The 19,711-nt window shown below is 43.8% G+C and overlaps 1 protein-coding gene across 4 annotated transcripts in view; it reads left to right on the forward strand.

Annotated features, from left to right (window-relative positions):
• Positions 1 to 19,711, forward strand: part of LOC127636199 (zinc finger matrin-type protein 4-like) — a 151,033-nt gene that overhangs the window by 16,437 nt on the left and 114,885 nt on the right. For 3 of the 4 annotated variants that reach the window (XM_052116654.1, XM_052116637.1, XM_052116627.1), the window contains exon 2: positions 17,256 to 17,357. The exons of the other annotated variant lie outside the window; for it this stretch is intronic. In XM_052116654.1, the coding sequence (XP_051972614.1) occupies positions 17,256 to 17,357 (102 nt within the window). The remainder of the gene's footprint in view (positions 1 to 17,255; positions 17,358 to 19,711) is intronic. 4 annotated transcript variants of the gene reach the window in all.

A 19,711-nucleotide genomic window follows, 5' to 3' on the forward strand; every position in this document is an offset into this window, starting at 1 on the left:
AGTGCGCAGAGCTCGTCATTTACACGTCCAAACCTTGTATAGCGCCATGCGACTCCCAGTCAAATTCTATTTTATTTCTTCCAATAAACTCTTCTTTAATTCATTCAATGCAAGGTAGACTGTTTAAAGCTCTAATAGGTTAATAATCTCTTTAAAATATTGGACAAATTGTGTTGATGTCTTCCCTGCTGAAAAGACCTGTTTAGACCAGCACAAATTTCCATTCTTGTCCTGGCTGGGTTGGTTCAGCAGGGTTATGATGCTTTTTATGCATATGTTGACTAGATTTACATTTATGCATTTGGCAGACGCTTTTATCCAAAGCGACTTACAGTGCATTTATTACAGGGAAAATCCCCCCGGATCAACCTGGAATTAAGTGACTTGCTCAAGGACACAATGGTGGTGGCTGTGGGGCTCGAACCAGCGACCTTCTGATTAACAGATATGTGCTTTATCCCACTACACAACCACCACTTCATAGACACACATTTCTTAGTGTTTCTAAGAAAGAGAGAGCAAATGAGAGAGTTCTGAAGTTAGTTCTGTCAGCTGAAGTAAAAGAGGACATTTTTGAAGCAGCCGCTGTCCAGTTCAGTACCTACAAATACTGATCACAGCACACGTGTGGCAGCCAGAACATTTGTCAGGGCCACCCACTGCACTGCCCTCTTTGCTCTTCTGCTCAAGCCCACATGCTTTGCCATCAATGTGGACACACATGCATCTTTGCTCAAAACTATATTCTGTTCTCTCAGGTTCAACAAAAGCAAAGCAGCAGTCAGTGTGTGCAGCTCAGAAAAGAGTTTGAGTGATGGACACACCGGTTTGTCTGGTCTATATTAGGGATGCACGGATCCGAAACCTGGATCAGTATCACCTCAGATACTGACGTATTTATCCAATCTGATGAACCCAATCCAAATTCGATACAATTCGTTAGTCATGGCCATTACCAACAAGCTCAAAAAATGGCAAATGAATCATAAAAGCACCATTAAAGTAGTCTATATGACTCGTGGATTTTATTTAAAGTCTCTTGAAGACATATGATAGCTTTGTGAATCTTGAAAAAAAAAAATGTGTAAAGAGAACTGCCTTATTTTCTATAGACAACTTTCACTGGATTACTGGTAATTTTGATGATGCATTATCCAGAGTAGGGCTGCAACGGTATTTAATGGAGATTTTCATGGTACGATAAAGTCTCATAAAATATCACGGTATCCCGATATACAGTATTACACAATTATTATTATCAATTACAATGACCCTTAAAAAAGTGAAAACAGAATGTATTTTTTATTAAATTGTTTTGGTTGAACAAACGCTTTATTATAATTGAAACTTGAAACCATTTCTTTTAATGGATGTATGTGTAAAAAAAAGTCTCCCTTTTGAAAATAAATAGAATAAATGAGAAAGCTAATAGAATTATTATAATAAACTGAATTATAAACATGATAAAAAAATAGCATGTAACTATAACATGTTATATAACTAAAGCATGTTCCTTTCCATTTTAGCATAGCAAGTTAAATTAACTACTAAATGAAAATGATTTAGATTTTGATCTAAATGATTAACATATACAGTAGGGGCGTACACAGGGGTGTTTCTAGAGACTCTGGGGGCCCCAGGCCGAAGGGACCCCCCCATAAGGCACATTAATCATTAATCCATGCACATAGATGATTATACATACAAATCTTTTATTTTCCACAAAATGTAAAACGCTTTCTTTTCAATGGAAATAATTTAAATAAAATAAACATTTGAATAAACAAAGGCAAACTTCGCATACATAATATAACTCTAAATACACAAACAATAGAAAAATATTTGCTTACAAAACCATAGTGCACATTTTTAGAACTGCTTTTTAAGGGCCTTGGCTTCAGCAAATGCAACCACTATATCTTCCATGTCTAAATACTTTCGAATACCACGTTCACTTGATGTCAGTGCCAGTCCTGTGAGCCTCTCCTGTCACCTAGGTTTTTATCAGCTTTAAAGCTGAAAAGCTCCTCTCACCAGAGGCAACAGAAACAGGTTTTCTCTCCCCCCTTTTAAAAATTGAAGAGCATATTTACTTATATGAGCCAATTATTATTCTGTTTGTTTCCTAATTTCAAACATAATTCAAACAGAACATGCATATTACACAGGAGGAAAGGCTCCTCATTACCATGGTTGGGTCAGTGTAGCTAGTCTTAAATAATAGTATTAATAATAACAAATTATATTATTTATAAAAAAATAAATACTAGCTGAAACACATCTTAAAACATTAACTAAAACTGCCACTGTTGATTTATAAAATGAGGTCTAATAGATTCTACCTTTAGATTATTTCATATGAAACTATACCTTCCCCTTCTGTCGCTCTCTCCACGTTGTGTCGGAGAAGCGACACTAGGGGTCTCTCTTGAGTGCCAATATTCACCTCTGATCTATTGAAAAGGGCCAGTGGGAGTTGGCAGTCAGTATTTGCATACCCGCCCCGGACATACGGGTATTTAAGCAGGGCAAATACGGGAGTTCATTCAGAAAATTTCTTCGGCGCCGATGGGCTGTCTGCAGTTGCTGCGAGTTTACACACCACTATAAAACGTTCCTGTTTCCTCTGACGATCTGCATGCTGTTGGATCTTGACGGCGCACAACAGCGGCTTTCTCCTTCACTTTGCACGGCGTACATTGTTGCCCCTGTGCGCTTCGACAGCGCAGACACACATACACACTGTGTATATTAAAAGAGTTATTTTCCTTAAAAGAGTCAATTTCTCTAAAAGAGCAAACACAGCGGCGTTGAACGTCCTTTTCAGGACGCGTCTTTCTGAAGATGCCTTTCCGCCTCTGTGTAGTTTTTGAGGCGGTGATTTCTCCCCACCTCTGACGGTCATAAAACCGCCTGGCGTACCTGGGTTGCGAAACACGCAGGCAGCGTTTTTATGAATGGTCTATGTTTTCAGTACGAAAACATAGCCATGACAGCATTGCGGTTGTAGGCTTTCTCTTGTAGTGTGAGAGAGCCGCTTCAGCCGCCTCACGACCTCGCCTCCTTCCCACGGGATTGAGGCAGGCGCCGCTGGCGATGAAAACGATCTGGGGTCAATGACTGGCTGCGTTTCGCCAGGTGAACCCCTTGAAACCCCCGCCTCCCGGCACGCTTGCCGTTTTCCGTCCGGCTCGGGATGAGCATGCTCTCCAATGGGTTATGTTTTCAGCCTGAGAACATAGCTGCAGCAGCGTTGCGATCTCTGCTTTCTTGTGAGGAAGAAAGCCACTTCAGCCGCCCTCGCTCTCGCCTCCTTCCTACGGGATTGACGCAGGCGCGCGAACGATGAAGATGATCCCGGATAATGGCGGGCTGCGTTCGCTGAGTAAAAACGCCGAAACCCCGCCCCCTGCACGCTTGCTTGCACCCCTCACAAGCTCGGGATAAGCGCGGTCCACCTAACGGCCGGCCGCCCGGTCCCTGGAGCTCCCGGACATTGGATGACGACATCACCGCTGCATCGGAGAGCGTCACGGCGGCATCGGATGTGGATAACTCGCCTGGGCCGCCACCTACGGGTCTGCTTGCCCAGTCTGAGCCTGACGCACGGAGATCCGCTATGCTTCCCCGGGCTTGATGATTCACAGGCTGGTGCGCTGCCCACAGCCGCACCCCCCCCCCCGTTCCTTCCCGGACGTGCACGATGAGCTGAGCGAGCCAAGCTTCCTCGCTTCTCTGCTCTCACTACCCTCGGCGGTAGAACGGTCCCAGACCGCTCCCCCACCTGCATGCCATGGCCGCTCCCTGCAAGTCCACCAGGCCAAGGCACTTCAAGATTTGCACTTGTGTAGTCCTGTTCTTGACGTGCTGCAGGAACTGCACTCGGACAGGCGATGTCCACCCTTGTGGTCCAGAAACATAACAAATGGACTGGATCTGGTCGTATTACAGGAGGTAGACAAAGCATGCTTTCTCAAAACTCTCCAGTCTCCCAGCTCCATTCGGCGACACCACCTGACGACTCCACCCAGCAGTCCTCAGTGGTGAAGAAACAGACGAAGGCCAGGTCACATGTCCTGCCCCGCCGCAAACCTGCCGCCAGGGGCCATGCCCTGTCTGCTCGCTGAGGTCGTCCTCCTGCGGCTTTCAAGGAAGAAAGGAAGTGGTGCTCCGCCTCAACGAACGAGAGCGGGCCTAGCTCTCAGCCCCGCGTTGAGCTCCCCGCAGAAAGAGGACGCCCCCTCATCTCACGGACCCCCTTGACGACCCGGAAGGCTCCCAGGCACTCCTGAGACGACCGACCCAGAGACCGAGACGTTAGCTCCAGAGGTGGTAAGACCTCTCCGTTCCCCGGTGGAGGGCCGGGAGGAGAATCCTTTGTTTTTACATTTTCCACATTCTAAATAATAGAGCTATTTCCTTTGCCTCTGGGTCACCTGGGCCGCAAATGCCGTTCTCACGGCAATCTGCTTTCAGATTACAACAGTCCCGGTACACCGGACGCGGCGATCCCGCCTTCCGCCTGCCCACGACTGTCCCCTGGCCGGCCGGTTCAGACGAGTCCAGAAGACGCCAGCATCAGACCTCCTCCTCAGTCATGAACCCGCCCCCTGCCAGGTGCGCGGAGCAAGGTAAGTGCTTTGAGTCTATTCTCAGCACCTCAGCCTCAGGCCGCAATGAAGCCGCCCGACGCTGCATTACCTGTTCCGCCACGCTGCGAGGCCCCGCCGGGTACGTCCAAAATACTCGTCCCTTTGGTGCCCCTAGCGCAGAGCTGGGAAGCGTGGCTTTCGCTTCCCAACGCATCACGCTGGCTGCACCGGACCATTCGACTCGGTTACGCCAACCGAAATGAGGAAGGGTTTCTACAGCCCTTACTTCATTGTACCCAAGAAAGGCGGCGGCTTACGACCAATCCTGGACTTGCGAGTTTTCAATCAGGCCTTGTTAAAACTCCCGTTCAAAATGCTCACGCAGAGAAATATTCTGGCTGGCGTTCAGCATCTAGATTGGTTCGCAATTCCACGTCTCAATTCCTCGTACTTCCACGTCTCAATTCTGCCACGACACCGACCCTTCATACGGTTCGCGTTCGACGGCCAGGCATTCCAGTACAAAGTCCTCCCCTTCGGCCTGTCTCTGTCCCCTCGCGTCTTTACGAAAGTCGCAGAGGCGGCCCTTGCCCCGCTACGAGTAGCCGGCATCCGCATTTCTCAACTACCTCGACGACTGGCTCATCCTAGCACACTCTCGAGAGTTACTATGCACACACAGAGAGACCAGGTGCTCCGGCACCTCAGCCGCTTGGGGCTTCAGGTCAACTGGGAAAAGAGCAAGCTCACTCTGGTTCAGAGCATCTCTTTTCTCGGGTTGGAGTTAGACTCAGTCTCAATGACAGCACGTCTCACGAGCGAGCGTGCTCAGTCGGTGCTGGACTGCCTCGCTTCCTTCAAGCCAGGCACAGTGGTCCCTCTAAAACTTTTCCAGAGGCTCCTGGGGCATGGCGTCCTCCACGCGGTCGCGCCGCTGGGGTTGATGCATGTGAGACCACTCCAGCACTGGCTCCAGACTCGAGTCCCGAGACAAGCATGGCACCACGGCACGCATCGGGTAAGGATCACCCCCGCCTGCCTCAGAACACTCCGACCCTGGACAGACCTCTGCTTTCTACGGGCAGGAGTGCCCCTGCAGCAGAATTCCCGACGCGTCCTGGTCACAACCGACGCCTCCCGGTCCGGGTGGGGTGCCGTGTGCAGCGGGCACGCAGCAGCGGGCCGTTGGAAAGGGGCCCGCTGCGTTGGCACATTAATTGCCTGGAGTTGTTGACCGTCCGACTCAAGTCGCTGCGCGCCACTCACATCCCCGGCAAGCTCAACGTTGTAGCGGACGCACTATCACGACAACGCCTGCCCAGCGGGGAGTGGAGGCTTCACCCCCAGTCGGTCCAGCTGATTTGGGAATGGTTCGGCAAGGCCCAGGTAGACCTGTTTGCCTCCCAGGAAACCTCCCACTGCCCGCTTTGGTACGCCCTAACAGAGGCTCCCCTCGGGATAGACGCGCTGGCACACAGCTGGCCCTCGGGGCTGCGCAAGTACGCATTTCCCCCAGTGAGCCTTCTTGCACCGGCGCCGGAAGAGCTAGCCGGCTTACCGGCGACCGTTGTAAATACAATCACCCAAGCCAGAGCCCCTTCTACCAGGCACCTTCACGCCCTAAAGTGGCGCTTGTTCGCAGATTGGTGTTCTTCCCAAACTGAAGACCCGCAGAGATGCGCTATCAAGTCAGTGCTCCTGTTCCTACAGGAGAGGCTGGACAGGAGGCTGTCCCCGTCCACCCTCAAGGTGTATGTTGCCGCCATTGCCGCCCACCACGATCCTGTAGACGGCAAGTCTTTGGGCAAGCACGACCTGATCCTCAGGTTCCTGAGAGGCGCCCGGAGGTTGAATCCCTCGCGGCCAGGCCTAGTTCCCTCCTGGGATCTCTCGGTAGTCTTGGCAGGACTCCAGAGATCTCCCTTCGAGCCGCTTGAATCAATTGGACTCAGGGCCCTCTCTCTTAAGACGGTCCTGATGATCGTGCTCGCCTCTATCAAGAGGGTCGGGGACCTGCAAACGTTCTCTGTCAGCGACACTTGCCTGGAGTTCGGTCCGGCAGATACGTCTGTGATCCTAAGACCGCGACCGGGCTATGTGCCCAAGGTTCCTACCACACCATTCCGAGATCAGGTAGTGAACCTGCAAGCGCTGCCCCGGGAGGAGGCAGACCCAGCCCTTTCGTTGCTGTGTCCAGTGCGTGCCCTGCACATTTACCTGGACCGCACACAGAGCACCAGACGCTCTGAGCAGCTCTTTGTCTGCTTTGGGGGACGGCAGAAAGGGAATGCCGTCTCCAAACAGAGGCTCGCCCACTGAGTTGTCGACGCCATCACACTGGCTTATCACACCCAGGCCGTGCCCCTACCCTTGCGGGTCTGAGCTCACTCAACAAGGGGTGTTGCGTCCTCGTGGGCACTGGCAAGGGCACCTCCCTAGCAGACATCTGTAGAGCCGCAGGTTGGGCAACACCCAACACCTTTGCGAGGTTTTACAACCTCCGCGTTGAGTCAGTTGCGTCTCGTGTTTTCTCAGGTCCGAGCCCGTAGAACTCGGTAACACGTAGACCGACCGGCCGGGTGGATCGCTTGCGCCCAGCGCCCTTTTCCTGACGTCAAGGTAAAGTACTGCGCCTTCTTCCCAGGGCGCCCCACTCCGAATCGGGCCCCTGGTCGATTCCTCCCTAGCCCTCCGGGTCCGCGGTTCTGCGGAGGAACTCGCCGACCCAAGCCACTGCGGGTACCCTGATGGCTACCCTGTACTGGTATAGGTGCTCCACAGGTAAGGCCTCCTGCTCGGACTCCCCCTGTGTGTAATTCCACGGTCCTGTCCCCTTACGAGCGGACCCTCGTGTCTCCCTTAGGCAGTTACAGCTGCCCTGGTCGCCGTGCTGTAGCAACTCCCCCCTTTCGAGGCTGGATCTACCACCGCACCATACTTTCCACACGAGCCCTAAGATGGCCGTGTGACGTGTCTACCACTTTTCCTCCCCAAGAAAAAGGGCAGGTGTGGTCTCCGCAGGGTCTGGGTAAGACCCCCTTCCCTATATGCGTGTAAGGGCCCCGGTCGTGATTGCTCTATGCGAAAAACATAGAGAGAAAAGAGGCCCAGCCAGGCTGGCCCGTTCCCATGTTGGCAAACATCGCCTTGTTCCCCCCCAGGGTAACTAGAAGGATTCTGATGTTCTTATGGGGCATTGGGGAAGGGTACGTGCAGCCAGCTACAGACGATGCGCGGCACTGGACGAAATCCCTGCCTGCCTCTGTATCGGCGGTTCACATACACGGTTCAGCGCATGGCAAGATTGGAATGGGTCCCCTAGTGTCGCTTCTCCGACACAACTTGGAGAGAGCGACAGAAGGAAACGTTTGGTTACGTATGTAACCTCCGTTCCCCGAGGGAGGGAACGACACGTTGTGTCTTTCCTCCGCCATGTCGCTGAACCGAGCCACTGTTGTGGCCAGACCATTTCCGGCTCCTCAGAAAAATCCTGAATGAACTCCCGTATTTGCCCCGCTTAAATACCCGTATGTCCGGGGGCGGGGTATGCAAATACTGACTGCCAACTCCCATTGGCCCTTTTCTATAGATCAGAGGTGAATATCGGCACTCAAGAGAGACCCCTAGTGTCGCTTCTCCGACACAAAGTGTCGTTCCCTCCCTCGGGGAACGGAGGTTACATACGTAACCAAACGATTTAGTTACTTTTACTCATGTAAAATCGTGAAACAATTTTGTAAAGGTGATGATGTGTATGATTTTATTACATTTTTTGGTGCATAGCAGTGTTGCTCTTTTCCTCCTCAGTGCTGTTTGGCATGTCAGGGCTGCCTACTGTTTGAGAGGTTTGACTTGACTTCTTCCATAATGTTTTAAACTAGAAAATTCTCACTAGAATTGAAATTGGTCACATCAGTTTTGAGGTCTGCACTCTGCAATATCATGGGAAGACTGGTTGTTGCACACTCACGCCAGAAAGAAGCAGATCATTATCAAAAGCTGGTTCTGATACACTTGTGTGAAAGTGCAGATGAGAAGCCTTTAGCTGATTGCAAAATTATCATTAAATCACTTGGATGGCCCCCAAAATATCTTCAATGGGAGAACCATGGCATTGTTCTTTCCCTGCTGTCCGTGACAAAGTCCGGATAGACCTGCGACACACTAGTTGATAAACACTGCTTTAACCCACACTTATGTCAGACCCCTTCATCTCGCTTCTCTCTGAAATTTTATCCACTGCATTTGTGTGGGGAAGTTAAACGAGTCTGACAGGCAGTCGAGGAGGAAAGGAGATGCGCACACACAGGTGAGATTCTCCGTCCAAAGTAGACTTTCTAAGAAGGCAACACATTTTTATGTAATCATTCGCTTCTTTTCTCTATTTATTTAGACATTATAGAGTACCCCCAATCAGTTCCACAAAGTGAGGTGCAGCACTGATACAGTTAAAAACACCGGTATCGGATCAGGATCACCTGATACTGAGAGTACAGGTATTGGAAACGAGTCGGGAGAGTTGCTATCGGCGCATCTCTAGTCTTTATTTGTTTCTAAAACAACTTAATTATTTACAAGAAAGGTCAGTTGAAAATGTATTCATATATTTCTGTAATGTAATTTCTAAGTGAAACCAAATTTACAGTGTGAAACGATGTAGGACGGGACATGATTTCATCAATTAGGATTCTATTGGATTGAAAAAGAGTAGACCATAATATTGTTGTTTAATATTTCCCTCTATCTGTGTGGCCTCTGTTATATCAGCAAAAAGTTGAAAACGTATTATATAGGTAAATAGGTTTGATTAGGGTCATGTGGTAATAATGGACAACTTTCTCTGAATCTGCTCACTTCACATCTTCTCAACCCACAGTCAAGCCCATCCATCTCTCTGAGCTGGCCTCAAACAAATGAATAATACAATTGTTTCTCAGATGTGTGTGTGTGTGTGTGTGTGTGTGTGTGTGTGTGTGTGTGTGTGTGTGTGTGTGTGTGTGCAGAGCGATTGTGTTTGGGCTTCAGTGATAGCATTTGGCCTATTTTGTTCTGCTGAATTTATGCACAGTTTCCTCAGAGAGAGAGGGAGAGGGAGAGTGAGAGAGCACTCCCCTTCCCACATGCCCTCACTCCATCTCTTTTGTTCTCTCTCTATCTTTCTCCATTGTATTTGCTCCCTCCGCTCGCCTATTCTGCAGCAGGCTGGGTTATCTTTAATAAAATTGTTATCCTCATCTCTGACAGTTTATGCTGTTGTAGCGCCTGTCTGTTGCCCAGAGCAACTTCTGACACAATAATGCAGACTTGTTGTCTTGACCTTAACATGTCTACTGATAGTTTTCTTTTGTAGAATGTTGCCTTATGATGATCTATTGTGGTTTATTTTAGGATGAGTAAAATGAGGACACAAAAAGAGTAAGGCTTAAAGACCAAGTGAAGGATCTATATATTGCTGCACTATGTTCTTTCAGTGTTACACACTGATACTGCATTTATCTATGAGAATGGAGTATCTCAGAATCTGAAATGAAAGATATGAAAAAGATAAACTTTTCCCAAAAGCAGTATTAAAGGTTAACTTGGAGTTTTACTGTAAATCTGATGCAGATTTAGAACATCTTCAGATCTTAGCTAGCTCATGACTTGAAAATGGTAACAATCTTATGTCTAATATTTATGTCAAATATTTATGCATAAAGTAGTTTAATAAAGCAGATCTATTTGGAAACTGTTCAGTATGTTTATTTATTCTGGTTTAGGCAAATCTGAGCCCATTGAAAATCCCAGTGTCTTAATCTGACTTCCAACAAGAGCTGTGGTGCAAAATAATAAAATGTATAAACGTATATGAAAAATATTAATGGTATTTATTTCCATTAGTCTTCACTTAATTTACAGGCAGGAACGTTAGAGCAGGGTTCTGAAAATGCAGTTATTGCCATCCTAAATGAATAAATGCATGAATGAATGAATGATTCAATAAATAAAATAAAAAAATATATTCACACTTACATTATGAAATCTCTCCATCCATGTGACAATTCATAAATGCTTTAAAAACTCTCACATAATCATGCTAAGCCAGGAGATGCAATACTGTGCCACAAAACGTTTATGTCTATAACCACTGAAGAACATCGTAGATATAATGACGTTCCTTTTTCCCATCCGGAGAGATTTACTCATAACTAATGGATGTAGTATATCCATACGCCTTTTATGGTTTATGATTTAGACATTTTTGGCTGGCTTGTAAACATGTTACCAAAGCTATCACAGCTGACCACAACAAAAAAACTGCCTGTCAATTTCCAGCACAAACACAATATTTAGAAACAACCATTTCCATTAGCAAATAGTGTTCATGATGACATTTTCAGTGACCTAAAATGCAGTTTACTTGTGCTTGCGAGAAGTTTTTAGAAATATTGTGTTCACATGGACTGGGCCTAAGGCTTTGTTCACGCTGCACAAGAAACAAATTTGTTTTTCAATTCTTTAAGACCATGCAATTTAATTTTGCAGTTTCCTAATGCCACCATTTTCCAGTTTCCTAATGCCATCCTTTTCCAAAGTATGTGGTAATAGTGTTTTTGATAGTCTCCGTTTTTGGAAGAGGAAAACTCTGTTCTAGTGTGGACGTGGCCAAAAGCTGGCCAAGAACCAAAACAAACAAAAAATCCCAAAAAGAAAAAGAAAGCTACATAAATGTCAAAGGAGTAATATGTCTGAATCCTCAGAAATCATAAAATAAGTTGTTTGTGAGACATCGAGAAATCCCCGGATGACCCACTACAGTATTAGATTCTGAAGTGCAGCAAGATTCTGAAGTGCGGATCGACTGGACACTTTACTATCCTATACTCCAGAGTATTATCCCATAATTTTTCTGGAGTACGCCTGAGTACTCACCGAGTACTTAGTTATTTCGATTTCTCGAGTAGACAAAATGACCAAAATGTCCTGTCCCAAAACAAAACCAGAGTAGATAATTAATTAATTAATGAATAATACTTTTTGCAGTTGTTGTTTATAACAATGTATATGACAGTCACTGGTCAATACCCACATTCTCAGATAAAGTAAGTCCGGAATAATTCATACTACTTGCATGCATACCTAAAGAACATACTGTTTTAGTAGCCAAGAAGTGCGTCCTTCATCAAATGCAGTGCATACTCTGACAGTACATGGTTTCAGATGAAGGGTATGTGAAAGGAGCAAACAAAAGATAAATAGATTGTGGAAATAAAGTATGAAGTAAATACAACAGACAAGATGCTACTCATTACACCAGCCCTCCACTCGCTGCATTACCTTCTTTTAAGCTACGTAGTAGCAAAGTTCTATTGGCTTATTAAAGCTTTGCCTCCTCATCAGTGCAGCTGTTAGTAACTGTAGTTATAAAGACACTCTAATTGGTCTATGAGGCAGAGTGTGCAAAGGGCAATTACAGAGTGATCAGCTCCTTCATTACCAACATAGATCTCTCAGCATATAAGAAACCAGCCAAAATCACAGACATGTTCTGTCTAGTGTTTGACATAAAGATATTTAAAGTCTGATAGCAGAGTTATTGCAAAGGGTTTTCAACTGGGGCCAGTTGCACCAGTTATACATAAGTTACAATTCAGCCTTGTTGTGGCATATATGGGCACTAAGTCACAATTAACGCACTACTAAATATGTGAGCGTTGCACCATTAACCCTATGTATGAACTAAATATTTACGGAACCCTCCAGAAGTAACGGATGGAATAAAAAAGAAAACTCATTTAATGCCATCAATGAGCTCATGTTTTGGTTGACAGGCTTCTGTCCTTTCGACATTTATTATGATGTTGGCATTTACACTCGTTTACATCTACGGGAGAAAACATTTTGTAAAAAATTTCATCTTCAGCATGAAACCAATCTAACGGTGCACTTTCCTTTGTACACTGCCCGATGTCAAGTTCCAACATAATGAAATATATTAAAATGAATAAATGTCTATTTTTCCAGCCTGTTGTATTATTATTCATTTATTACCCCCAATGTCAGTTCTAGACAGTGGTGGCGGTGTAGTGGTCTAAAGCACATGACTGGTAATCAGAAGGTCGCTGGTTCGATCCCCACAGCCACCACCATTGTGTCCTTGAGCAAGGCACTTAACTCCAGGTTGCTCCGGGGGGATTGTCCCTGTAATAAGGGCTCTGTAAGTCGCTTTGGATAAAAGCGTCTGCCAAATGCATAAATGTAAATGTAGACAAATTTTACTAGGGGGGCCAAGGAGGGGCCAGTGTTTAACCAGAGGGGCACATAAAAATGGCAACAAATGATATTTTAAGATTATAAACTTTATTTTACTTTAAAATCATATAAACATTTATTTTGTACAAGAGTGAGTGGAGGTGCAAAAGAGGTAGGGACATAAAAAATGAAAAATACAGTACAGGGTACAAATACAGGGTGTCAATTCAATGTGAACAAAACTCCAGGGTACAACAAAGGGTACAACAATGTGCCATTTCCTATTTATGGAAGCCCCACTACTGTGGACAGTTGAGTCCACACTTTAGTATTTGAATTGGCACAACAATGCTGGATCAATTGAATTGTAATAAATAGATACAATACACTACAGCTACAGGATACGGCGGTTGTGCTGTCTGGAAAAACGGTCCACAAATACATCAAGATCCAGAGCCTTGGCCCTTCTGGACTATGCTCAGGACACCAAGATCACTGAGTCTCTCATCAGTAGTGGTGGACCGCAGGAAGGTTTTTATCAATTTCAGTGTGGAGAAACTGCGTTCGCAAGAGGCTGAGCTTACAGGAAGGGTTACAACAATCTTGCAAAGTCTAAAGAGCTCAAAGAAAACTTCCCTGTATGGCTCAATAAAACAAACCAGCTCAACTGTACTGCATGGCTTTTTAAGTTCACCACTCTGTATTTTTCTGTCTCTTAAATTGATGGAGCTCATGCCCTAAATCATCAATGTATGCATTATACAAACAGCCAAATGAAAAAACTTTGCTCTCCTTTAAAAAGGCATCACTCTGGGGGCTGAGAGACTGTATGCTTCTCATGAGCTCACAGTTGGTATTGGAGAAACGTCTGTTCAACTCATTGAGCATGCTGTCAATTACAGGATAGAAAAATGACGTGCGAAACATATCTTTGTCACGTTCTACCTCCCTCTGACCAACAGTGCTTAGTGTGCAGTAGCCACTGAGTCTAGAGCTCAGCATTTTCTGACATTTCGCCACTGACATTGTTGCAGAATCACACTGCTCACAAATATTCAATACTTCATCCCACAACTTATCAAAGAAAGACTCCTGCCTGTGGTCTTTCAATGTTTGGACTAAAGCATTTACTAAGTCAACAGCTCTTGACAGATCAACAGTTTCTGACTGTAACATGTCAGACAGTAGCTTTGTCTCCCCAAACAACTTACGCAGAGTAACAAGATGCTCAACAAATTCTAGGTCAATTTGAGCCAGAAGACCTCGGGCCTCAACAGTTTTTTCACCATGACGTTCTTGAGCAATCTCTTGCAGTAGTCGTTTAAGGGCAGGTAGAGTGTCCATAATATTACGTAGGGCTAGAAATCGGCACACCCAACGTGTGTCGCTTAAACGTTGCAGCTCTCTTGTTCTGCCATACATTTCTCTTTGGAGAGACAGCCATTTTGGGTGCACATATGAGGCAGAGGTAAAAATATAAATACTCTGTAACAAAGAAAAAAACTCCCCTGTTTCTGGGACACTTTTGACTACATCAACTAACACTAAATTGAGACAATGTGCACTACAATGGATGTAGAAGGCAAATTTAGCCTGTTCTTTGATCCTTGCCTAAACCCCTGAATGCTTACCGCTCGTAACGGCAGCGCCATCGTACGCTTGGCCTACGAGGTTATTTTTGTAGTTCAGGCCATAACGTTCCAGTAAGTGCACTATTTTTCCAGTAAGCCCTGCTGCATCTAACCTCTCTGCAGATTCAAAATGGAGAAAACTCTCCTTAATGGCCCCATTGTAATAGTACCTGAGTGTGAAAGAAATCTGTTCCCTTTTTGAAATATCCTTTGTTTCATCTGCCATGATGCTAAAAACCTCACTGTTCTTCACTTCATCTATGATTTCAGACCGAACCATTTCTGCCAAACAACCCAAAACCTCATTCTGGATGATCTTGCTTGTGTACTTTGCATTGTGAATGGAAGTTAATCTTCTCTTAACAAGTGGGTCGTGGTTAGCAACTGTTTTAAGAGTTTTCTCCTCACCCTCTTCTTCATCCTCCTCACCCTCTGCTTTATCCTCCTCACCCTCTTCTTCACCCTCCTCACCCTCTAGAATTTCCCTCTTTGTGTCAGAGCCCTCACTTTCATCACATGCCCTCTCTCCAACCTCCACTGACTCCTCTGGCACTCCCTCTTCCTGCTCCTCAACTCTCAATGCCTTGATTTGTTTCTCTTACTTTTTTGTTTACTGGGGCAAAAAAGGACGCTATGTCCCTTCCTCGTTTCATGATAACTATTAGAAGAAGAAAAAAATGTAGGGGCATGCATTACACTTACGAGACACTTACATCACTTACGAGATTAAATCGTTTTGCTTACCTTCAACTCTTGCAACAGGAGAAATCGTATAGCTCCTCTCTCCAAGAGTAGTTGCTGAGCTCTCATTCACCGAGCAGCACCGCAGACAGTGTTTGGGTGCGCCACTCTAATTTACCCGTGTAGAACGTTGCGTCACATTAGTTCCGCTTTTGGCGCTCGCGTGTAAAATCATAATAAATTCATAGTTTTTTATTTGGTCAGCACGGGGGGGCACAGGGGTGGCCAGGGACATGTCTACAGAGGCACGGGCCTCCCTAGGCCCCCGTGTAGAACCGCCACTGATTACCACTTATTCATTTTAGACACAATTATTGAATATTGTTATTTACTGAATCTTGTTTTATTACGTATCATATTTCACTTGGGATTTAATTTATTACAGCGGACTGTTACATGAGCAAAAAAGGTTTGAACATCAACCTTAACAAGATCAAACTGAAATTCACAGCTCTGTGTACAAATTTGAAGGCTGCTTATTAGATCAGTACAAGTAAACATCATATTATGCGACTACATATTACTTTACGGTGAACTTACGACCTACTAGTTAAGTCTTGCCTTAAGATCTCGTGGTGCAACCAAATTAAGCACTGACTAACTAACTAGTAGTTACTAATCCCTTAGTGTGAACTTTACGTCTCAACTTAAGTGAGACCTTATGCACAGTTGGTGCAACCCTACCCTGTTCCATAATCTCTTTATTAGTTTTTTCTCCTATACCTGTACCCAGTTTCATCCATCAAGTACTGTCTAGACTAATATGGGAATTTTAGACCATTAAGCCTTTTGACCTGATCACTTTTTGAAGAAGTTTAAAGTGAACTTTGTGAACTTTTTTTTTTTTAGTTTTGGGTTTTGCAATAGATTGCCATTAAAGGTGCTGCAAGTGATGTTAGCCATTCTGGAACTTCTGCCAGACTTAAGATGTGGTCTCATGAGACTTTGTGCTCCATTCACTACCATTTATATTATTACTGTCAATCGATTACAAATTTTAATCAAATTAATTACATGACATGCTGAATAATTAATCGGATAAATCACACTGAATTGCATACTTCTTTATTTGTTGAGAAAGGCCCCCAAATAAAGATAATTAAAAACAATTATGTGTAATTATTCAAATATTTATACATTTAATATGTTGGGCCTTTAATACAGATATTATTCAGGTTGAAATTCAGTTTTAAATAAATTGCATTATTGTGGCAAAATGAATAAAGCATGGATTATATATATAAAGTGTCCTAAGAACTAAATGTATGGTTTGTTTTATTCTCATACATTGAACAAGCCTACAATTGACCGCAAACTGTTAATGTGTTCTTTATTTATATAATTAATTGCATTAAAAGAACACGTTAAATAAACATGCCTAATTTATGTCCACTCGAACGCAGGAGATTGGAAATAGCATTCTCGCTCAACAAACAAACAGCTGCTTATGAAGCTGAATATGCCCATTAACTTGAATAATCATCTTAACATGCGGCAATTTCCTGCTTTCCATATACAGTATGGGCTTCCATATACAGTATGGGCTGCCCTGTGAACATGCAAAATAATTGACAAAAGTTTTCTGATCTTCTGAAAGATCAAAAGATCAGAAAACTGTCACAGAGACAGGTGAGATATATTTTACGAAACCTAATTCAGGGATATCTGTCTGGTAAAAAGGATATGTCCATGCCATAAATCCTACCAGTGCTTACAGCACCTTTACCTGGATTTATTTATTTATATTTTTTTTACCACATGGCAATCATATGAAGGATTTTTTTTCTGTTGCTTAAACATTTGCTGTCTTTTATAAGCTGTTTCAGGAGGGAAATGCAGCTTTAGCAGAAGCATGTCAAGTCCTGGTGCTGGCACACTGTTTCAATGCGCGACAGAAATGATTAATTCATGTGACACATGTTTTCATGACAGTGTGTTTATCCCAGTGTATGTTTCAGAGCTATCCACTGTGTGCAGTGGTTTTCTACTTTTATCAGATTCATTAATCTTATTTAAACTTGGTGAAGAATGTTAAAATCATGTTCTTTGTATTATCCAGATGAAGTCAAAAGAGGTGGACCAGGGCCTTTTCACAAACAGTTACTGCAAAGTGTGCAGCGCTCAGCTCATCTCAGAGTCACAGAGAGTGGCACATTATGAGGTGAGATCTGCTTTCCATCTACTGTCTGTCTGTCTGTATACATTTCTGCCCTTTTATTTGTTTTTATGTTAGTCTTTTGTTTTTTTAGATGCATTTATGCAAAGTGAATAACAATCCCCTTTGAGCAACCTAGGGGTTAAGTGCCTTGCTCAAGGGCACAGTGGTAATAGTTCATGGATATTCCCTCTGGGTTTGAACCTACAACCTTTAAGTTACCAGTCTAGATTAAAAAAAAAAAACTATATGCATTACCAAAACAACACCAAAGAGCTGCTGCATTGTGAAAAAAAAATTATTATGCCGTGAGACTGTACAGTACACTTTTATGTGTTTGAAATTTCATTCTCTGTAGGTTAACACTACTAACATTATCAATAACATTTAGCTGATTTAATTGTCCCATAATAGCAATAATGTTTGACTAGAAGACAAAGCTGGGAATATTATGCATCATTATACAACAGTTAGTTCTGGTCCTCTACAAGCAGCATTCTAATAGAGCTGATATTTAATATAACTGGAACACTAAACTGTTAATCACTTTGCTTGTCTGTGTTTGCCGTGTTCCAGACAGGCTGTCATTCTGCATATTGATGGTAAAACACAATGGTTGATCCTGCTTTGGCTTTGTGTGGATTGATTACCATTAGTGGAGCAAAAATTAACAAAATAACACATTATGTCTAAATAGCAAGATACTTGATATTATCTTCTTGCTTATAGAACGGCTGTGATAATAATAATGTATGACCAGTATGGGTATAACGATTCACTCATCTCACGTTTCGGTTTGGTTTACGATACTGAACTCATGGTTCGGTTCACGAAGCTAATAGTTCTTCTGACTGAAATTAAAAAAATAGTTTAGATACATATGCTGTTACACACTGTCACTGATTAAATACATTTAAAATATTTTTAATTCAAATGTTATTTTTCTGAAATTCTCTGATGTAACCTGTCTCTGATTATATCTAAAAATTATTTTCAAAAATACATATTCAATGGAAGTGTATGCCTATAATTTCAAATAATAATAATTTACTGATTAAATAAAATCAGACACAACATTTTACATTAGGATTATATTTCCCATATTATTATACATAATGTTCAGCTTTATATATAATAGATTAATATGGCACAATCATTAAACCTCTGTAAACTTACATTTTAAGTGAGAATAGATCACTCTCGTGCTTCAAACGGACATTCGATTCCTCACACTGAAAAGGCGCATCTCTCTCCCGTTCCTGGTGTTTCCTGTATTACGTTCTCTTACATGGTTTTGATTTCAGTTTTCACAGTTTCAGCCGAATTCATCGTACAACACCTGTTGCTGCTAGTGTGCAATCATATTTTAGAGCTCTATGAGTGCAATTAAGTGATTTCCATTTGTATGCACTTGTTACACAGGTGTAGGGCGTTACGCGTTTATACAACAGTTTGTTCCTGTCCTAGAATCTGATTGGAGGAGAGATGGTTCATGAGTTCTGATGTCTCACACATCAGCACTTGGACACATTACTGTTTTTATCACTCCGCTTGTGTTCATGGTGTTGTAAACTGAAGTGTAAGAGCAGCACAGATGTGTAAAAGAGCTAGATGTGTCTCTTTTCATTTATCCCTGTGGCATTAAAGATTTTAGTCAGCAGGTGGCGACAAACGACAATTTGTATGTGTTATGAGCATGTAAAGTTTGACGTGCACGTCAGTCCGTGAACAGTTTCTTTAAGTCATCGGAAATGTCTCTCACTTCATGATCACTCGGATTACTACTACACTACAGCTTCGAACAGCCTCAACATTAAGGTTTATCATAGCTAAGAGACACATCCGTCCGAGTAATCACAAATACTCAGGGTGCTTTCCTGATACCAGAGTTGTGAGGAGATGTAATCAACATGGTGGAGGAGAGAAAAGTTTCAATAATGAATGACTTTTGTGCACCGGCTACCATGAAAAACTCAGGGGGAGACCCCTGCTCGGATGGCTATTTTGACAAAGAGAAAACGGGATGTATTTGACCAGAAAAGATGACTAACACTACACTACTTTTTGGGAGTCATGACAGATGCAGGTAATCACACAAATTCAATCGCTCTCTCTCTCTCTCTCTCTTTCTCTCTCTCACACACACACACACACACACACACACACACACACACACACACACACACACACACACACACACACACACACACACACACACACACACACACACACACACACACACACACTGTTCTGGCTTGTGCATGTCTTTTGAACTAGCAATGGCAGATCCTGATACATGGCCTCAGAAAGTAGTTCCATGCACAAATGCGTATATTTATTTATTATAATTTATTTTTTGT

This window comes from Xyrauchen texanus, chromosome 4 (assembly GCF_025860055.1).
Source record: "Xyrauchen texanus isolate HMW12.3.18 chromosome 4, RBS_HiC_50CHRs, whole genome shotgun sequence".
Taxonomy (NCBI): Eukaryota; Metazoa; Chordata; class Actinopteri; order Cypriniformes; family Catostomidae; genus Xyrauchen; species Xyrauchen texanus.